At 42.2% G+C, this 17,638-nt stretch overlaps 1 protein-coding gene across 1 annotated transcript; it reads left to right on the top strand.

Annotated features, from left to right (window-relative positions):
• Nucleotides 1-261: 261 nt before the first annotated feature.
• Nucleotides 262-17,223, top strand: lrrc9 (leucine rich repeat containing 9). The gene is given in 32 exon segments (XM_076748563.1): nt 262-1,014; nt 1,279-1,497; nt 1,799-1,939; nt 2,134-2,197; nt 2,305-2,375; nt 3,192-3,374; nt 3,663-3,818; nt 3,965-4,161; nt 4,295-4,426; nt 4,512-4,691; nt 4,843-4,957; nt 5,314-5,449; nt 5,551-5,691; nt 5,779-5,903; nt 6,241-6,402; nt 6,481-6,600; nt 6,807-6,998; nt 7,089-7,214; nt 7,366-7,506; nt 7,701-7,878; nt 7,967-8,187; nt 8,281-8,403; nt 8,493-8,623; nt 8,744-8,852; nt 8,940-9,073; nt 9,845-9,981; nt 10,427-10,644; nt 11,509-11,577; nt 12,482-12,607; nt 13,714-13,903; nt 14,088-14,244; nt 14,350-17,223. Coding segments are annotated over 32 exon segments (4,485 nt in total). The 5' UTR covers nt 262-957; the 3' UTR covers nt 14,384-17,223.
• The last annotated feature ends 415 nt before the right edge of the window (nt 17,224-17,638 follow it).

Raw genomic sequence — 17,638 nt, 5'->3', positions numbered from 1 at the left:
GGCGGTGCGGTCGGTCGGGGAGCAGGAGTAGAGGAGCGAGGGTGATTGTTTTAGTTCACTGCTCCGACGGTGACGTCATGGTGTCCGCGAGGCTCAGGGTTGGCGCTTCACTTGGGGCAGAGTCAAATATGAAAGGCGTTTTCTGGGCTCAAAAGGAAGTCAAGTGTTTGAGACTGGCGGAGTGAATGACAGCAAAATGACGCTTGCTGTGGTGAAGGAGGCCACAGTGACTCAGATAAACTCAGTGTAATTGGACGTATGGCCCAGAGGGAGCAGGATAAAGGAAGCGAAATTCCCGCGTCACTGATACGAACTGAAAACGTTAAAAGAGCAAGAATTTCAAGGGTAATGTTTTATAAAACCGTACCTTTCAAATTAAGCAAAATGTTATGTTTTTGTGAAAATTTATCTTGCAGTGTGGCGCCCTCACGTGGCAACTCAAAAAATGATCAGGACCGCAAAAGTTTCAACATGGCTCCTTAGCAACCAGACGCTCCTGCCTAGAAACACATTGATGCCAAACATTGCTGAACTCAGACGGGCCACGGAGTGTCTGTTTGAGCAGAAGTATTATTCATTCCGTCGCAGAAAATAGATAATTTTTAATCGAGGTTTGACTAGACATGTTGATTTATTTTAATACTGACATTTTTGTCACTGAGCGAACAGTCCCGATTTCTGCGGCTGAAGTTAGCTCGCCAGCTGGTAGCATAAGTTTAAAGGCTAGCGAAGTTAGCATGAATGTGTGGTGATATTTAGCGTGTTTGCCGACTAACCCCAGTTATTAGTTCACATACTTACTCTGTCTGGCAGACGAATTTGCCATGACTTTTTCTTTTGTCCCAAAAGACTATTGGTTAGTGGGATAAACAGTATACATGCATTGTAAAGGCAAAATAACCAATTAGCATTTATTATTGTTAGCTCAGCTGCAGTAAATTTTCAGACAAAAACGTGATGATACAGAGTGAAAAACAAAAGCACCGCGGTGATGAGGAGGTGGTCAAAGAGTTGGTGAGTATGATTCATTTGCTTAAAAAAAGGGTAAATCTCTTCAAGTCAACTTCTAGTAACAGCTGGATTCATCAGCTGAACTGTTAGAACACACACACACACACACACACACACACACACACACACACACACACACAGTATATATTTTCTGTTTAGTTTGTTTAGTTTTTTTCAGTGAATTATTATCTTATTATCCAAATGGTTATGATTATGTTATATGTTTTATATGATGGATAAATATAAGTTATTCTCTCACATGAACAGTGCATGGCCAATGGAGTGTCCTATGAAAAAATTGCACAAGAAGGAAGCAACATCAGCTGCCTGGAGATCTTCTTCTCTGGTTTTCCCCGCATGGCTGGCCTTTCCTTTTTCCCAAGGCTCTGCCAGCTGACCATAGTGGGCCAGAACATAAAACACATTGAAGCACTCGAGTGCTGTCCTCTGCTTCGGGAGCTCTGGGTAGTCCAGTGCCATCTGACAGTAAGTCTCTTATGCTGGTTGGATTTCTATCATCAGTACTGGCACTGCTGATAACAACAGTATGCTATGCCTTGAATCATTGCAGTCCACTGTGGTTTACGTTGCGAGTGATTGCAACTGTTTTTAAACCTTTTACAGTGTAATCACAGTTTTTCTCCTCTGTGGCATCTAATGATGACAAACCTTAGATGCATGGACCACAATTTATAGATCACAACCCATAGTTTAAGTCAGACTATCCTGTATAAGCCAATTGTCATAAAAATTAAACAATAGTCTGTCCTGTCTTCTCCTTTTGCAGGGAATATCTGGACTACAGAATTGTCTACAACTAGAGAAACTCTACCTTTATGATAATCAAATCCGTGAAATAAAGAATTTAGAATTGCAGGTCAACCTAGAAGTCCTGTGGCTGAACAATAACTGCATGACTCAGATACAGGTTTGGACTTTAAATTGTGAATTTGCATGTCTATCTGTCTATCTCTCCATACATGTGTCTATGCAGGTTTACCAAAACTGCATTTTTACACATTTTCCATAACAGTAAACACGATTGTGAATGTTTTGTGAAAGCTGCCCGCTCCCATTTTTAATCATTTGTCTGTTTATGTGTTTATGTGTGTGTCTCTAAAGGGTTTGAATGCGCTTCAAAATCTCAGAGAACTGAACCTTGCTGACAACAATATTGAAAAGATTGGTAGGTTTTTAGAATCTTCTGTATTTCCTGTTACAGGATTCAATGACCTGTTTGAAAACAACAAGATAAATAAATGAATAATCAAGTCATTTGTAACTTCTCTTAAGGGCACAGCCTTGATCCCAATGCCAGCCTTCAGAGTCTTAATCTGTCTGGGAACAAGATCAGTTCCTTTAAGGTAAGATTAAAAACAGAGCTATGCTTTTGAAATTCCTTCTTTGAAAAGTTTGTCTGCTTATTTTGTAAAATCTTATTAAAATCCTTGGTCTGAAGAAAGAGTATTTACATTTTTTTGTGAAATGTCAGGGTCTCAGTCAGTTCAGATTTTCAATCAATTCTACAATAGGCTCGCTGTAGAAGACCGTCATTGAATTATTGAGCAGCATAATTTCAATGATATACATTCATTATTGTGTCTATTTAAAAAATAATCTTGAAAGACTATCTAAGATTTGCTTGATATGTGGATTTGTGCTAGTTCTACATTTATTATATATACTCAAGCAGACACGCTGATTCAGAATATTTACACAGTCGTTCTCTTTTTCAAGGTTATTCTGACAACACAAAAATGTTTTGTGGCTCTAGCTTTGATTGGATTGACACCTCAGATCATATTCCTGCAATCTATCTTTTATCGTTTTGACATTTCTTTTGAGCTGCTGCAGCAAGTGGCACGTTGCAAGAGAAGTGTTTGGCCAAAAAAATTGTGGGAAAAAAATGTTATGTCTTCACAGTGGTTGCCAAATCATTTGTGGCTTCTAACAGCCTTCAAGAAAATAAAAAATATTTCAGACAGTTCTATTATGTAGGTAGAGCAATAAAATGTGGACCTCGGTGACATCTGCAGCATCTGCTGTTTCCTTAAAAAATGGTGTAAAGACTTCATTTGTTCTTGAGAATCATTCATGTGTTTAGGGCCCAACTTGGGTCTTCGAATGAAGAGAAACCCTGTCAGTGAACGAGCCTGTGTGTTCTGTTGTTGTCGCAACAGGAGCTGACTATGCTTGCCCGGTTACCCTGTCTCAGAGAACTAGCACTGAAGGACCCCACGTCTACCCCAAACCCAGTGTGTCTGCTGTGTAACTATGCCACACACGTGCTGTACCACATGCCAGGCCTCCAGCGGCTTGACACCTATGACGTCTCGAGCAAGCACGTCAAGGAAGCAGCTGAGGTATTGTCAGGACCAGCAGGACCCCTGCCACCCCTGCGTTACACTAACTGAGCTCACTTGAGTCTCTGTTAGACTCTTGAAGGGACAAATTCTGATTTATGTCGATTGCTAATGATTTGCCAAAATAATAGCAAAATAAGGTTTCCCTTGATTAATAAAAAAACATATCACCCTCACAATCAAATTCAAGATATAACTTTGTAATACTTTCTTTTCTTTCTTTCTTTCTTTCTTTCTTTCTTTCTTATGTTGCACTTATGTGTTTTCTTTGCCTTTTTTTCCTTGTAGTCCACAGTAATGAAGAAAATGATGTACTACAATATGCGTGTACGTACTGCTCAGAGGAACCTGGCAGAGGCTCAGCTCAGTCTGGCGGAGAGGAAGAGGACTATGTTACAGTTACCTGAGGAATGCATCAGAACAGTCAGTCATGCGCTCAAGAATGTATGTACAGTCCTTGAAACATTTTAAATTGATTTTGGCAGCTGTAACAAGAGTATAGGATCAGTTATTGAGCTGTAACCTCCAGCTGCAGGTTGCTGTTACTGTCCAAAGTTAAGAGAGCTGTTTCCATTTGGATGCATACCTAGCTTGAACGTGAGCTCTCCAAGGTGCCGGCCAGTTCTAAGAAGTCTACCTGCACGTTGGGCGATGGATCAGCTCACCTAGTCGAAGGTTCGACTGACCGAAATGACCCGACCACTGACATCAGTCGTGATCCTGCCATCCTCAGCAAGATTGAAGCACTGAAGGAGAGACTGGCGCTATGGACAAGGAGGCTGGATGAGTCTGTACATTTGAATAAAATACAGAGAAAATTTTACACTGTTTTATACAGTTTAGTCTCAGACTGTACAGTACATGTTTCTACACTGAAGCATGTGGTTAATGGGAAAAAATAATGTTCCTTCTACACTCAGGATTGAAGCCTGGTATGAGCGGGATTTGGCCCAAGCCACAAACGGGATGGAATATACTGTCCAGTTTCTGTTGATTGAGCTAGAGAGTGTTGGAAATATTCGTTTGGAAGAGGGCTGCCCCACAGACCCGTGGTGCGTACCTTGTTTTATAAAGTACAATCATGAAACTCCCACTTCCAAAGGACAAAAATCTGTTTATGTGTTATGTACCCAACAGGTTTACTTCCTGTTGCGACCTCCTGCTGTCCCGCTTCTTTCAATCAGACTTTAAGGTTCACGGCATCACTGGCATTAAGATCAACAGGGTGATCCGCATCCACAACAGTGCTTTGCGGCTTCGCTTTGAGGACAAACTTCACGCCCTTCTAGCCAGTGATGAGTCTGCTACCTTTTCACAGTAAGTTAAACTATACTGTAATGAAAAGTGGTAATAATTGTATTTTTACCATTGATTTAGAGACATTTAGTCATTGTTATTATTGTCAACTCTGTAACAGTAACAGGACCGTCCATTATTAGTTTGAATCTAATGTAAACCTTTCAAGCAGGAATTACAGACGTCGTCTGGAGCATTTATTCTACATAGCTGACCCTGAAAATACTGAGAAGGAAGAAATTTTGCGCATTTTAGAGGAAGGCTTCAAGACGGCTGAGCAATATAAGGTGTGTCTACTGCTGTTGTTGTGAGTTTCACAATCCCACCATCCCTCAACTGTCAGTTTCCTCACCCAGTTTATTCCACTGAGCATCACAAGACTCAGTTCACTGCTTTTTAGCTGTATAGGTAACATAATGAACAGCATTTGCAAAAATAAGTTTGTAAGCAGAAATCAGTGAATAGTGTAACGAAGGACAGGTTCTATTAGTGTGAAATTGTAACATATTAAAAGTCTTGTTGGCAATTTTTACATAACACTATGATCCCCTTTTGAGCTACACAACAAAGCAGAATCTGTCATTTCTTAATTGCACATAAACTCCAAAACATGCTGATTTTTGTCATGTTGGCTTTGAATTAGGCCTTGGAAAGAGAGGATGCTATACCACTATCCAATAGCCTGAGTGTGACCGAGCAGCCCAGAATTGAACATGCACTGCGCCGGGCCAGCCAAGGCGATTCCAAGCACAGTACGGATACGATCCCCTTCAGGCATGGTGAGATTGATCTTCTCATAGAGTTATGTCCTTTTACTCCCCTTAGCTGTGACCATTGTTTTTTTTTTTTTCAGCTAAACCACTGAAGTTTTTGCCTGTAGGTCAGATTGTTGTTTCCAAAGTGTTTGTGGGCCACAGCATGCCTATTCGAGTGGGAGAACCAGTGGACCGGGGCAGCTATCCCAAAGCCTACTCTGTGTACTGCAATGTGGACACGAAGCAAAGAACTGCAACAAGTGAAGGTATGTGGTATCTGAGAAGGCATGAAAACAATTATTTTTCTGTTGGCATTTATTCAATTGCATTGCCTCTCTGTGTTTTTGGTTCAGAGAGACCCCGCTCCTCCAAAACACACACTGGCCCTGAATGCAGTCCAAGGCGACGACAGTGGTTTGTGTTTGACCGTGAGCTTGTCTTGCCCGAGTACATCGTATATTTTGAATACCTCACTGAGGTAAATCATTCACCTGTTTTGTTATTGTTTTTGTGGTAAAACAAAATACTGTATGCAGCCTGCCTTGAAGAGCTCAACAGTCCGTTTGAACTTTTAATTTGAGCACAAATCACAATAGTAAAAGAAATTGTGTCATGCTGAGCTCTGATACAATTAAAAGTCATGATGCATGTCTTTGTACCAAAACTCAGAGATGATTAAACATCATTCTGATTTGTATTTCTCTAGTTGCACACTTGTTTTACGGTTTCTTTTACTTTAACACCCAGTGTAAGTCAATAATTTTGTATCTCCTGGGCAATTCACATGCTTCCCACCTTTTGATGTGTTGTTACAGGATCAAGAACAGCCTGCAGGCGATACTCCTTCCAATGACATCATCCTCGACAAGGAAGTCCTCAACATGGAACCCGTGCTGAAACCACAACCCAAGTTGTTGAGTTTGGATGACAAAATTCTGCTTAATGTGGCCAGAGCCAATGTCCTCAGTCAGATCACTGTAAGTATTCTCAAATGACGCCTTGATTTTGAAGCCTTTTCATGCACTCACAATAAGTGATCTTCATCACATCTCCAGGTGCTGAACCTTCATGGCAACAGCCTGAGTAAAATCAAGGAGATTTCCCGCCTCACAGCTCTGCGGCATCTTACCATCAGCTTCAATGAGTTCACACACCTGAATGACATTTCTCACATGGTAAAAGTGACAATAGAAAATGTTGTTATTGAGCTTAAACTAAACAGTGTGTCTAAAGTTGTAACAAAGCAGAATTTTAATAGCAACTTGCCCCAGTAATATTGAATGATAATTGATAGTGTGTAGGGACATAATACCAAAAGTTTTGGACTATAGCATTAAGTGGAAACAAATACCAACTGTTGTCTTTGTTATATAAATCGCAGCCCAACCTTGAGTTTTTGGATGCAAGCTTTAACCACCTGGTGACCCTCGAAGGGCTGAGGGCGTTGGGACAGCTCAAACAGCTCGACGTGCGCTAGAACAAGTTGACCAAGGCCAGAGAGGATATGGCTGTTCTGAGAAAACACACACCTGTTCTGCTTAAGCTTGATGCTCGATATAACCCCTGGAACCGGGTGTGTGCTGTTGTCACATAAAATCAAAGAAAAGATGTTGTACAAGGCACAATGAGGAGGCATACAGTGAAGACGTTTTCCTTTTTCCAGCCTGAAGCAGTCAGACGGACCGTGCTGGGCTGTCTAACCACCCTCACACACCTGGACAACATGATGGTAGCAGAGGAGGAGGCTGCTCATGCAGTTCAGATGGCTGCCGGATCCAAAATTGATCAGGTTAAGCTCTTGCACATACAGATAGTTCCTTTATTAAGTAAGAATAAATAGCAACTTGCTCCAGTGACGGACGCAGTACAGTATGTGAACATCTACCTGTATATTTCTGGATGTACCGTAATTCAATCAGGCCTGTTGACACTGCTCACAGGCATCTCTTCTGGCTCACTCGCGTACAAACAGTGACCGTCCCCGCAGTCTCAGCCTGCTGTCAACAGCCCAGCTCTTGTGTCTTCTCAGTCCTGCGCCGTGGGGCTTCAGCCAAGAGCTAGAGCTAGACTGGACTGCAAAGGTGAGCAACAGGCATGTGGATTTCTTCATAGGAATCATCTCTAAAAAAGGCATTTGTAAAGTTTTAGGAAAATGCTTCCTCCAGGGAGTGACCGGGCTGCATGATGTTGATACTGAGGCAATTGTAGTTTAAATTGTAATTAAGCTAATATATCTATATATATTTTCTTTGTTTGTTCCCTAAATTTTGAACAGATCACTGCCCTGAACCTTGACAGCCAGAGGATTTCCAAACTGACCAATCTGAATAAGCTGGTCAATCTGCGCTGGGCCTCCTTTAATGACAATGACATTTCTAAAGTGGAGGGTCTTGACGGCTGCTCGAAGCTGGAGGAGCTCTCCCTCAACAAGAACAGCATCAGCACACTCAAAGGTCAGTCACACCGACAATAAAGTTGGAAAAGTGCAGCATGAAGTTCCATCACAGCCATCATTATTTCTGTGTCTGTCTTCGCTCTCAGGCCTGTCAAAACTGCCTTGCCTAAATAAACTGAGTGTGGATGGGAATCAGCTGTCCAGTCTGGATGCCTCAGTCCTAGATCAACTGCCCAACCTGTCCTTTCTGTCTGTGGAGAACAACTCCATCAGCTCCCTGCATGGCATCCAGAGAGTTCGCTCCCTCCTCGAGCTCTACATTGGCAACAACCAAATTTCTACATCGCAAGACATCTACTATCTGAAGGCAAGTGGGAGAGAAATGAGAGCAGTCGGTTTCAGATTTTCCCACCATTTTTCTTGCGTTGTCTGAGCTCATATGGCCTTTTTTTCTTGTCAGGGATTGACAAACCTCATCATTCTGGACCTTCATGGCAATCCTTTACTGGAGAAACTGGAAAACTATCGGATCTATGCCGTGTTCCACCTACCCTCCCTAAAAGCTCTGGATGGGATTGCAGTGGTATGTACTGACAACAGCAACCAGTTGAGCATCTCAAATATTGTGGTGATGGTAATTCAGTGTGTTGTATTTGCTGTTGTTTCCTCTAGGAGGGAACTGAGTGTGAAACTGCAAAGGATATGTTCGGAGGAAGACTAACTCCTGACATGGTAGCAGAGAAGCTGGGCCACTCAAACTACACAAACATCAGCTACCTCACCCTGCAGTCCTGCTCCATTAGGTAACAGCTTGGCTATGCAGACAGATCAACATGACACGCGTCCAGAGATGAACATGATTACAGTGATTCACTGTGCTGAAAAATTAGGCTGATTAAAAGTATTTTGTTTTCCACCCACAGAATGGTTGATCTGTGTCCAGCAGACCTGTTCTGTAGCCTGCGCAGTGTCAACTTGGACCACAACAACCTCACCTCTTTCTCTGGCCTCGTCTACCTGCCCAACATCAAAGTACAAAATACACGAATGTCAGAAATCGACAGGCTGGCTTGAAATGCACCATGGACAAATCCATTATTTCCAGTGTCTTCTTTACAGGCTCTGTTCCTGAACTACAACCACATCGAGTCCATCCTGCCCAGACAGAAGACTCATCAGACAAACAGACAGATGCTCTACAGCAAAGTTCACTCCAGTGGTTACGGCCAACAGAGCCCATCCAAAGGCAAAGGGTAACACACCTTTTATGTCAGTAATTCATCTGTATTTACATTTTATAATTCCAAGAGCTTCAACTGAATGTGAAGTCTTTAACCATTAGGGGGCAGCACTGACCAGCCAATGTATCAACTGCTTTCTTGACAGTTATACTGTGTGTTTGTCACAGTGGCCTAATGTCATAAAATCTACATGTAAACACACTTTCAAGACACTGAAATTTGATTCCAAATAAAACAAATTCTTTGCAGATATACAGTACCAGTCAAACATTTGGACACACCCTATATATTCAGTGTTTTTTCTTCATTTTTATTATTTTCTACATTGTAGGTCAATACTGAAGACTTCAAAATGACAAAAGGACACATGTGCAGTTATGTAGTTAACAGAAATGTGTAAATACAACAAAATATGTTTTGTATTTTTGATTCTTCAAAGTAGCCACCGTTTGCCCAACTTGTTTGAAATGTGTTGCTGCATCAAATTCAGAATAAGCACATTTATGCAAAAATCAATGAAGCTGATGAGGTAAAACATAAAATACATTGTCTTTGTACTGTTTTCAACTGAGCATATGTCAAATATCATGGGAATACTAATGTGATCTTCCAGTCTTGTTTTCCTTTCATAGGAAGCAATGCCTTTGTTTGCCCTGCCTGGGATTGCCTTTAGGTGGTCTGCACCTGTGATGTCTGACCAGTTAAATGAGGCAGCGGGAGGGAGAGAGAGATGTTCATTTAACCACAGAGGTTGCAAACTGTCATTCTGTGACTCTGTTTAAGGGAAACTGGGCCCACTGGCAGTCTGGAACCACTGATGGGCAGCCTGGAGGTGCTGCATTTGAGTCACAATGGCATCTCCAATATGGCCAATCTGCAGCTCAGCAGGCTCACCAATCTTAAAGCGCTCTTTCTTCAAGGTACATATGGTTGATGTAGCTCCCCTTCCTCACAAAGCCTGTTAAAAGTGTGGTGTATAGAGCCTGTGAAAAGGCAAGCACCGAGCAACAAAGTCTCCAATAGGCCTTAGGTCAGGTGGGAGATGAGACTCGAAGAAAAGAAGGAGTGACTTTCTTTTCAACAGCTTTTGATGGCTTTTGATTGAGCTTTGCTTTGTCATGATGTCCCACAAAGCAAACCTTACTTGTCCTTCCTTTTCTGCTTAGAAACTGGTCAAGTCTGTCTCTGTGATTTCAACACCAGGGGCAAACAACAAATACCAAGCAAATATTTATATTGCCTTAAAAAACCACCTTTTACTTTGTTTAGGGTGTGCAATTAACGCTCTCATTTTCTTTCTTGAAATATTAGGCTGTTGTTTTAGATATCTTTCCTTTATTTTGATGAGGTTTTCTCTCTCCCTAGGTAACGAGATCAGCCAGGTGGAAGGATTGGATGGGCTTCACCAGCTCAGAGAGCTTGTTTTAGACAGGAACCGGATCAAAGCCCTGGCCAATAACTCTTTCATATCCCAGAAAGTCCTGTTAGAATTGCACCTAGCAGAGAACCGGATCCGGGAGCTCAGCCATCTAGATCCTTTGACTGAGCTCCGAAAGCTCTTCCTTGGCATGAACAAGCTGCAGGTATTCTCCTCCAGCAGCAGTTGTCTCCTCATATGCTGGATGTTTATATTCCGAGATTTAATAAAAGTGCATATTCAGATTTTCAATGAAAATGAAACTGCCTTAGTGACTCACACCGCAGTGGCTTCCTGACGTGACCACCAAGGTCACAGTAAGCTTTTGTGCAGTTTTTGATTTGCTACCAGATTTTACTGATTGGTTCATATGCAGAATGTGTCAGATGTTTAAGAATGTATTTCATTCAGCGTGCAGTCATATTACTTTTCCCTGCATTTGCAAAGTCAGGCATGAAGTATAGTAATCATGAGTCATTACCACCCCACTGTGGCATGCGAGGGGTAGCATTAAGGAGAATCAAGTTTGATTGAAGGTCATGGCTGTGTGTGAAGAAAGAGGTGAACAATCAGGACAACGTGCAATCAGCTTCTCAGTCTGCATCTCCCCCTCGACCAGGGCGAGTGATTTGCACTTTTGTTGCCAGTTCCTGCCTCCCTTCACTTCCTTAATGTTTTCATGCATTCAATTAAGACATAAAATACAGCAATCATCCCAGCGCAGCAGTTCTCACAGTGGGGGCGTCTTTGAATCACAGCCAAGTGCAACCGTAAACCTGGGAATGACAGAAAACACCCGCGTGCCCTGTTGCGTGCCCAAACTCTTTCATGAGATTAATGAGAGCTCACACATGTAATCTCTCTCATCAGCTGCTTCTATCCTCCCTACACCAAAATTATGAAAGGTTCAGCTCTGATGCATATGTCCCCATTATCAACACACAGCAGACTACAACCAGTGGGAAAGAAAAGTTAAAAGAGTGGGCAGTGAATGAAAAAGAACTTATCTTTGTTTATTGACTTTTTGTAGGACACCACAGAGCTCAACAAACTAGAAGTCCTTCCTTCGCTGACAGAGCTCTCTGTTGTTGGCAATCCTGTGAGTATTACAAGTGTACACACAATTACCGTGATGTGAACTGGGAAGAGATATTATCCAGGTTTGTTTTGTCATTATGAGCTTTGCTGTGAATCTACTAGCTGTCAGTCACAGGATGCTTTGAACTCTGTCACTCTCAAACAAATTATCAAAAAGCACGCTCACAAGCCCAATTTCTCACTTGCACAATCCAAAACACGATCCCAGTGTAACTCTGTGGTTTCAAATTAAGCGATTACATGATGGGCCATCTGCTGCTCCTCAAACTGGCCAGCATCACAGACAAATCCGTTGAACAAATGGCAGGGCACTATGGCCCCGTTACATCACCCATCTGGAGCTCATGGATCAGGCCAGAGCAGAGCCCGCAGCCCACGGGCCTCTCCACTGTCCACAGGGCTATGCTCAGCTGTGATAGCCTCTGTACTGTTCGACCCCATCCCCCTTCTCCTCCCACAGGAGGGGTTAATCCTGCCAGAGGGTAGAGGCCAGTAGCCACCCTAGAGACAGTACCTCCTGCTGTTGACAGCATGAGATCACTACCTCACCCATGTTTCCTAGCCAGAGTCTGTCCACTCCTCTCCACTGGACATCCATTGGCATGCACTCACAACTTAATCACAGCAGCAGTGTCCTACAGGGACATTAAGTTCTGTGACTAGACAGGCTGAATTTGTACCCTGGCCACAGGATGCCCTCAGCTGGCCACAGAGCTATCCGCTGCTGTCAGCTGGGTCACTGGAATAGCTGTTGGGAACATGATAACTACACTGGGATCCACATAGCGTCATATTTATCTCAGATGTCACAGGGCTGGCTTCACTGAGACTCCACAGTTAACATTTCTGTCAGTGTCATTTATTACCAGGTTGTTTTATCAGACAGATGCCTTTTTTTCTTCCAGGTAGCCAGAAATTCTCTCCACAGACCAACAGTAGTACTCCGTCTGTCCCGGCTGCAGGTTCTGGATGGAGTGATGGTTACCCTGGAGGAAAGAACCAGGGCTGAACTCCTCAGTACTGATCTATCAGTGAGGCCTGCACACAACATGCATACTCACTCAGAAACACACACATATGCACGTATATACAGGATCACAGCTATCATTGAGGACACGGAGGTCATGTCCTATTTTTTCTCGGTATAATTTTTCCACTTGGGACTGAAAAATTCTGATCTTTTTGAAAAATAGATGATTCTAGTATTTTTGTGATCTCAGATTCTCTACAGTCCTGCATATATTCAGTAGTCAAGATGTTTTACTTATAGCACGTTGGTAGATTTGGAATAAGGTTAGTTTGCAGGAAAGAAATCTGTCACTCCCTGTCATACTCTACTTCCCTCTTTGTATTTCAGTATGAAACCTGACAACAAATGAACTAAAACCTTGTTTATGTTGAAAGCTCATGATGGGCCTTATCATGTACGATGTAGTCCAATTGAAAGAAACAAACAACAGCCAAAACACACCAAAACAAAAAAGGGAAAAGCCTGGATCAAACTCTTACAGTCTGACTGATTCGATGTTCATGTAATGAGAGGCCAGGGCAGTAATTCTCCTACAATTCTGAATTAAAAGCAGCCTAAGCCTGCTGGCATCATCCTGCTGATTAGATGAAATGTGCCCGGCCGATAATGCACCAGTGGATTTACCCCCTATTAGCCAGGTCAGCACGACCCCCTTCGCTTGTTAATCGTAGATGTGGAAATGACACAGCAGAGATCCTGGGTTCGCTCATTAAAAACACAAACACAAACCTCCCCCTATTGACTCTTATAACTGCCATCTCAGTTGTCACACTGAGTTTATGGCTGCGACTGCCGCTGTTTGAATGCACACATTGCTATTGATGAACAGTAATTACTATACCCCTATAGGTGCTCATATATATGGAAAAGGCAATTTAATCATCAATCCTCTGCCAAGCGTGGGTTTGGACTGGACACACTGCAGTGACAGTAGTAGCAATATGAAGGTAGAGAAAAAAATAACAGCTTCAAGGTCGGGTTCTGGAGGCCCTGAGGAGATCATTTTTACATGTTATCTGAATATCTGCTTATCTTTTCCAATGTAGTCCTGTCCGGGAGTATTACTTCTGTCTTCCTTATGTTCCCTATTTAATGCATGTCTTAAAGCCATGCTCCCAGTGCCCTGGAGCTTCTCTTCCTGCCACTGAGATAAACCTGCCTGGACTGCTACCCCTCATGCCTCGACACACCGCTCTAAGAGGAATGAGTATAAGTGGAGGACTGCAGAACTTAATGCAGGGCCACGATGTCCTGTCAAGTAACATGGACGAGGCCCAATCTCATTACACGTACAAGCGTGAGTGTGACGTTTCTCCTCTTGAAGATCATGTGTTTCTTGATATACATGATTGTGCATAAAAACAAGCTTTCGATTGCCACAGATTTAATAAAGATTCACTTTTCAATATAACAATTAAATTAAATTAAATTGACTTATTTTGCCTCTCTATCCTACACCCTTGTATTAATCCCCAATTCAGACAAAAAGCACAAGCACGGTAATGCTGCTCGAAGCGGGCAAACTGATATCACCTTTAGACACATTCGAAGAACAGGAAGCAACCTGACAACCACAGGCCTCCTTCCTGATGGGAACAGAGTCATCATCACGTATCCCAACCTGGAGCAAGACAGCAGGTTGGTAAAATCCAAAATCCAAGAGATAAAATTATGCTTCTGTAAAATGTGAGAGATCTCTTTAAAAGATAATACTCTGACTGTTCCCTCGTATTTATATTCCAGATATCCAAACGGTGGCAAACCTCCACCCATGTAGCGGTCAGAAGAGGTGGATCATACACTGATAACACATCAATCAGTACACAATCCAAAGGTGAACACATGCGACAGCCATGACTGTGATGTGGTCACATATCCTAGTGTTTTAGGACATTATTTCCTCAAGATGGCCTTTTTCTAAGTGTGCCTGAAGCGTCTGCATAGTGAACGTAGAACAAGAGCAATAAGTAACTTTCCGTTCCCAAACTAAATCATGTTTGGGGTTTAAAAAAATTCGGCTGCTTGAATGTTGATTGTTATGCATCCCTTTCACATGCATTTATAATAACTGTGACCTTATTTTCTATCCACATATGTGGCTCACTAACCATGGTAATCTGAGGATGAGAGGTTTTGGTGTCATTTCTGCTGCTATCCCATCCTTGGCCCCAAATGAGTGAAAAAACACCCACAGATGTAAGGGCGTGTGAGGGTGGCACGCTGCATCCATTGGGTCAAATGCATCCCCAACAAGTGGATAATCCAGTTTTAGCACACCTCTCTGTGGACAATAATCTGCAGTCACTCAGATAAAGATGTAATCTTGAATGAGGTCCAAATGGATTTCAGAGATTGTCAGTTTCATCATGTTAGCCTCTTTTCGAAAAGCCCACTGCAGTTTCGACTAATAGGCAAATCTCGTGTGTTGTAACTGGAAATGAACCTACTCCACTTGATATTTATGATGTTAGTTCTGATGAACATGAGACTATAATCCTCCCGGTCCTCCTCACAGTTTAGTAATCTAGTAGTCCTGTAGTTAACAAAAACGCCAGTCTGAGCCTTAAATGTGGAGGATACAGCCCATATTATGTGACCTAAAACCTTTTCATTCTGGGACCTCTAAACTGATACTGTGAAAGATTGTGATAGGACATCCATTCCCATCCATCAGCCGGGACATACAAGTTATAAAGCAGCAGGGAAAGAAAGCCATTCTCACCATGACTTCTTGTAGAGTTAAATAATTGTTTCTATTAAACTTGACCTGTACATTTCTAGAATACATAGATACAGACTTTATGAATCAGCGGTGTTAATGTGACCACTAGGTGTCCTTAGAGCTCCATTAGCGCTCCCTTTGTGACACTGCTAATCAGGCCTCAATGAATTTACTACCTGTGCTGTCGGTAGCAATTTATCAGTCGAAGGTGGACACATGAGCGTATGCCTTAGTGTTGTGTTTCCTTTGCTAAACATGTGAGGCAGCAGCCAGCTCTAGGCAGCAGAAGTGAAAAGCTCTCCCCAAACAAGCTCCTCTAATGCATGTACTTAACTTCACTTAATTTGTGTTAATTCCCAGCATTAAGCGGGGCTAATGACTGTGCAAGTGAGTGCACTGTTATTACCTTGCTCTGCCTGACATCAAATGGCAGCTGATGGACTGAAATTTAAAAAAGAAAAAAAAACCCTCTAATGCACAGATTTGGGGGCTCAGTGTGAGCTCTCTGATGCATTAGGTATTGCAAAGGATAACTGCACATTTTATATTTGTGTACAGTATGTGCAGTATGGATATGTTAGAAGTATAAGTGTTTTTAAAACAATTGTACTTCTGTGTGTGGAGTAAGCTTATGGTGGGCATACCACATCATACGGTATGTTTCTTTTTGCATATCTGTCACTATTTTTAACATTAAAATGACATTAGCATAAAGATTGTGAATAATTCATCAGTTCTGAGTGAACCCAGATGCACCGGTCTCTCTGTCTCTCTCCCTCTCTCCTTTCTCTCTCTCCCTCTCTGTGAGCAGACCACATGGTTCGTAGCTGGTTTAATGGGATGGAATGTGACAGGTTATGTTTTCATCTGCCTGATATGGAGCCCGGCTCGGGCGGGAGGGACCGAGAGGGTGAAAGAGAGACAGAGAGGGTGGAGAGGGGGATGTGAGTTGGTCTCCACTGCTGCAGTCTGGATTCATAATTAGACATGTTTGTGCTTGTTGTGCATCAGTTATAGATGATGCTCTTTCCCCCATCCCCATCCCCACCAACACACACACACACACACACACACACACACACACACACACACACACACACACACACACAAAAACACATGCTCTGTATGGGGCCATTACTGCTGGTCCACTAACTCCCTACATTTGCTGTGTCTGTGCATTCAGAGCACCATTAGTCCAAGACTCTGTAAATAATTGCTGAATGGACCATGTTTTCACTGCTATCTACTCTGGTTCTAGTGTTGGTTGATGTTGTGGGTGAAGTGAGAGGGATGAGTACGTTGATTGATGTTTGATGCCCAAGATAATGCTGCATCTTGTGGGATGCTTATCGAAGCATTATATGCAGTATGTGTAATGGATGAACAACATTAAACTGCACATGCATTACACACTTACCAGCTTGTATTAACTTTAGAAGTGCTTCGGTAGAGGTTACAATTACACCGACAGCACCACTTGACTTGGAATTGCTGTTGTAAAAATGAAATGTCCTCTCCACATTTGGCTGCTGATGGCAAACAACTACAAGTTATCATCAAAATAGAAATTATTTTGTTTCTAAAAGGTGCATATTATGTCTCGAGTTCATTTTTCATCTCCACAAATACATTCTCTATTCAAAAACAATCTCGCCATATTGCCTCTTTTGAAATCTGTCATTGAGTTATTGTTGTCGCTCGTCATTTTCCTGTAATTTGTTACCTGTGAGGCTCCCTAGAATAAAGAGCGGATGGAGACAGTGAATGGGGAAAACACAGATAAAAGAATGTAGTGAGAGCGACAATTAGAATGAAAAGGAAAATGCTTTTATTTTGTGTAAACATTTTGGATGAGAGCACGCCTCGCAGAAGCATTAAATCTTAACTGCCACTCATTTCTGGACTTGCGTGTGATTTACCACATTATTGAACTTGTGTGTTATTTATCACATTATTTCAATCACACAAAGCGTGTTCTGTGGTTAAAATGGGAAAAACAAGGTAACAGTAACCAAACAACAGACGAATACCCAATTTTCTTGTAAATTTAGCAGGAATCAATTTTCAGAGCACCGTCAGATGGTCTGCTTTTTGTAGACTGTAGCCAATTTAGGCTTTTTTATTTCACAGTATTTGCATTTGTGTGTCTCCTTTAATGACTCTTAAGTCTTAATTCAAGTTGATATTCTTCATCAGGCAGCATGACAAAAATGGGGCATTGATTTTAAATGAGTGGTGCTATGGGAGGATTACAAGGTGCAATACATGTTGTCGTGACTGATGGGCTTTTCTGTTGTGGTTTATTGTGTC

Source organism: Chaetodon auriga, chromosome 14 (genome assembly GCF_051107435.1).
Source record: "Chaetodon auriga isolate fChaAug3 chromosome 14, fChaAug3.hap1, whole genome shotgun sequence".
NCBI classification, from domain to species: Eukaryota; Metazoa; Chordata; class Actinopteri; order Chaetodontiformes; family Chaetodontidae; genus Chaetodon; species Chaetodon auriga.
The sequence above is the reverse complement of the archived record's forward strand: the minus strand, read 5'-3'. Positions and strand labels throughout refer to the sequence as shown.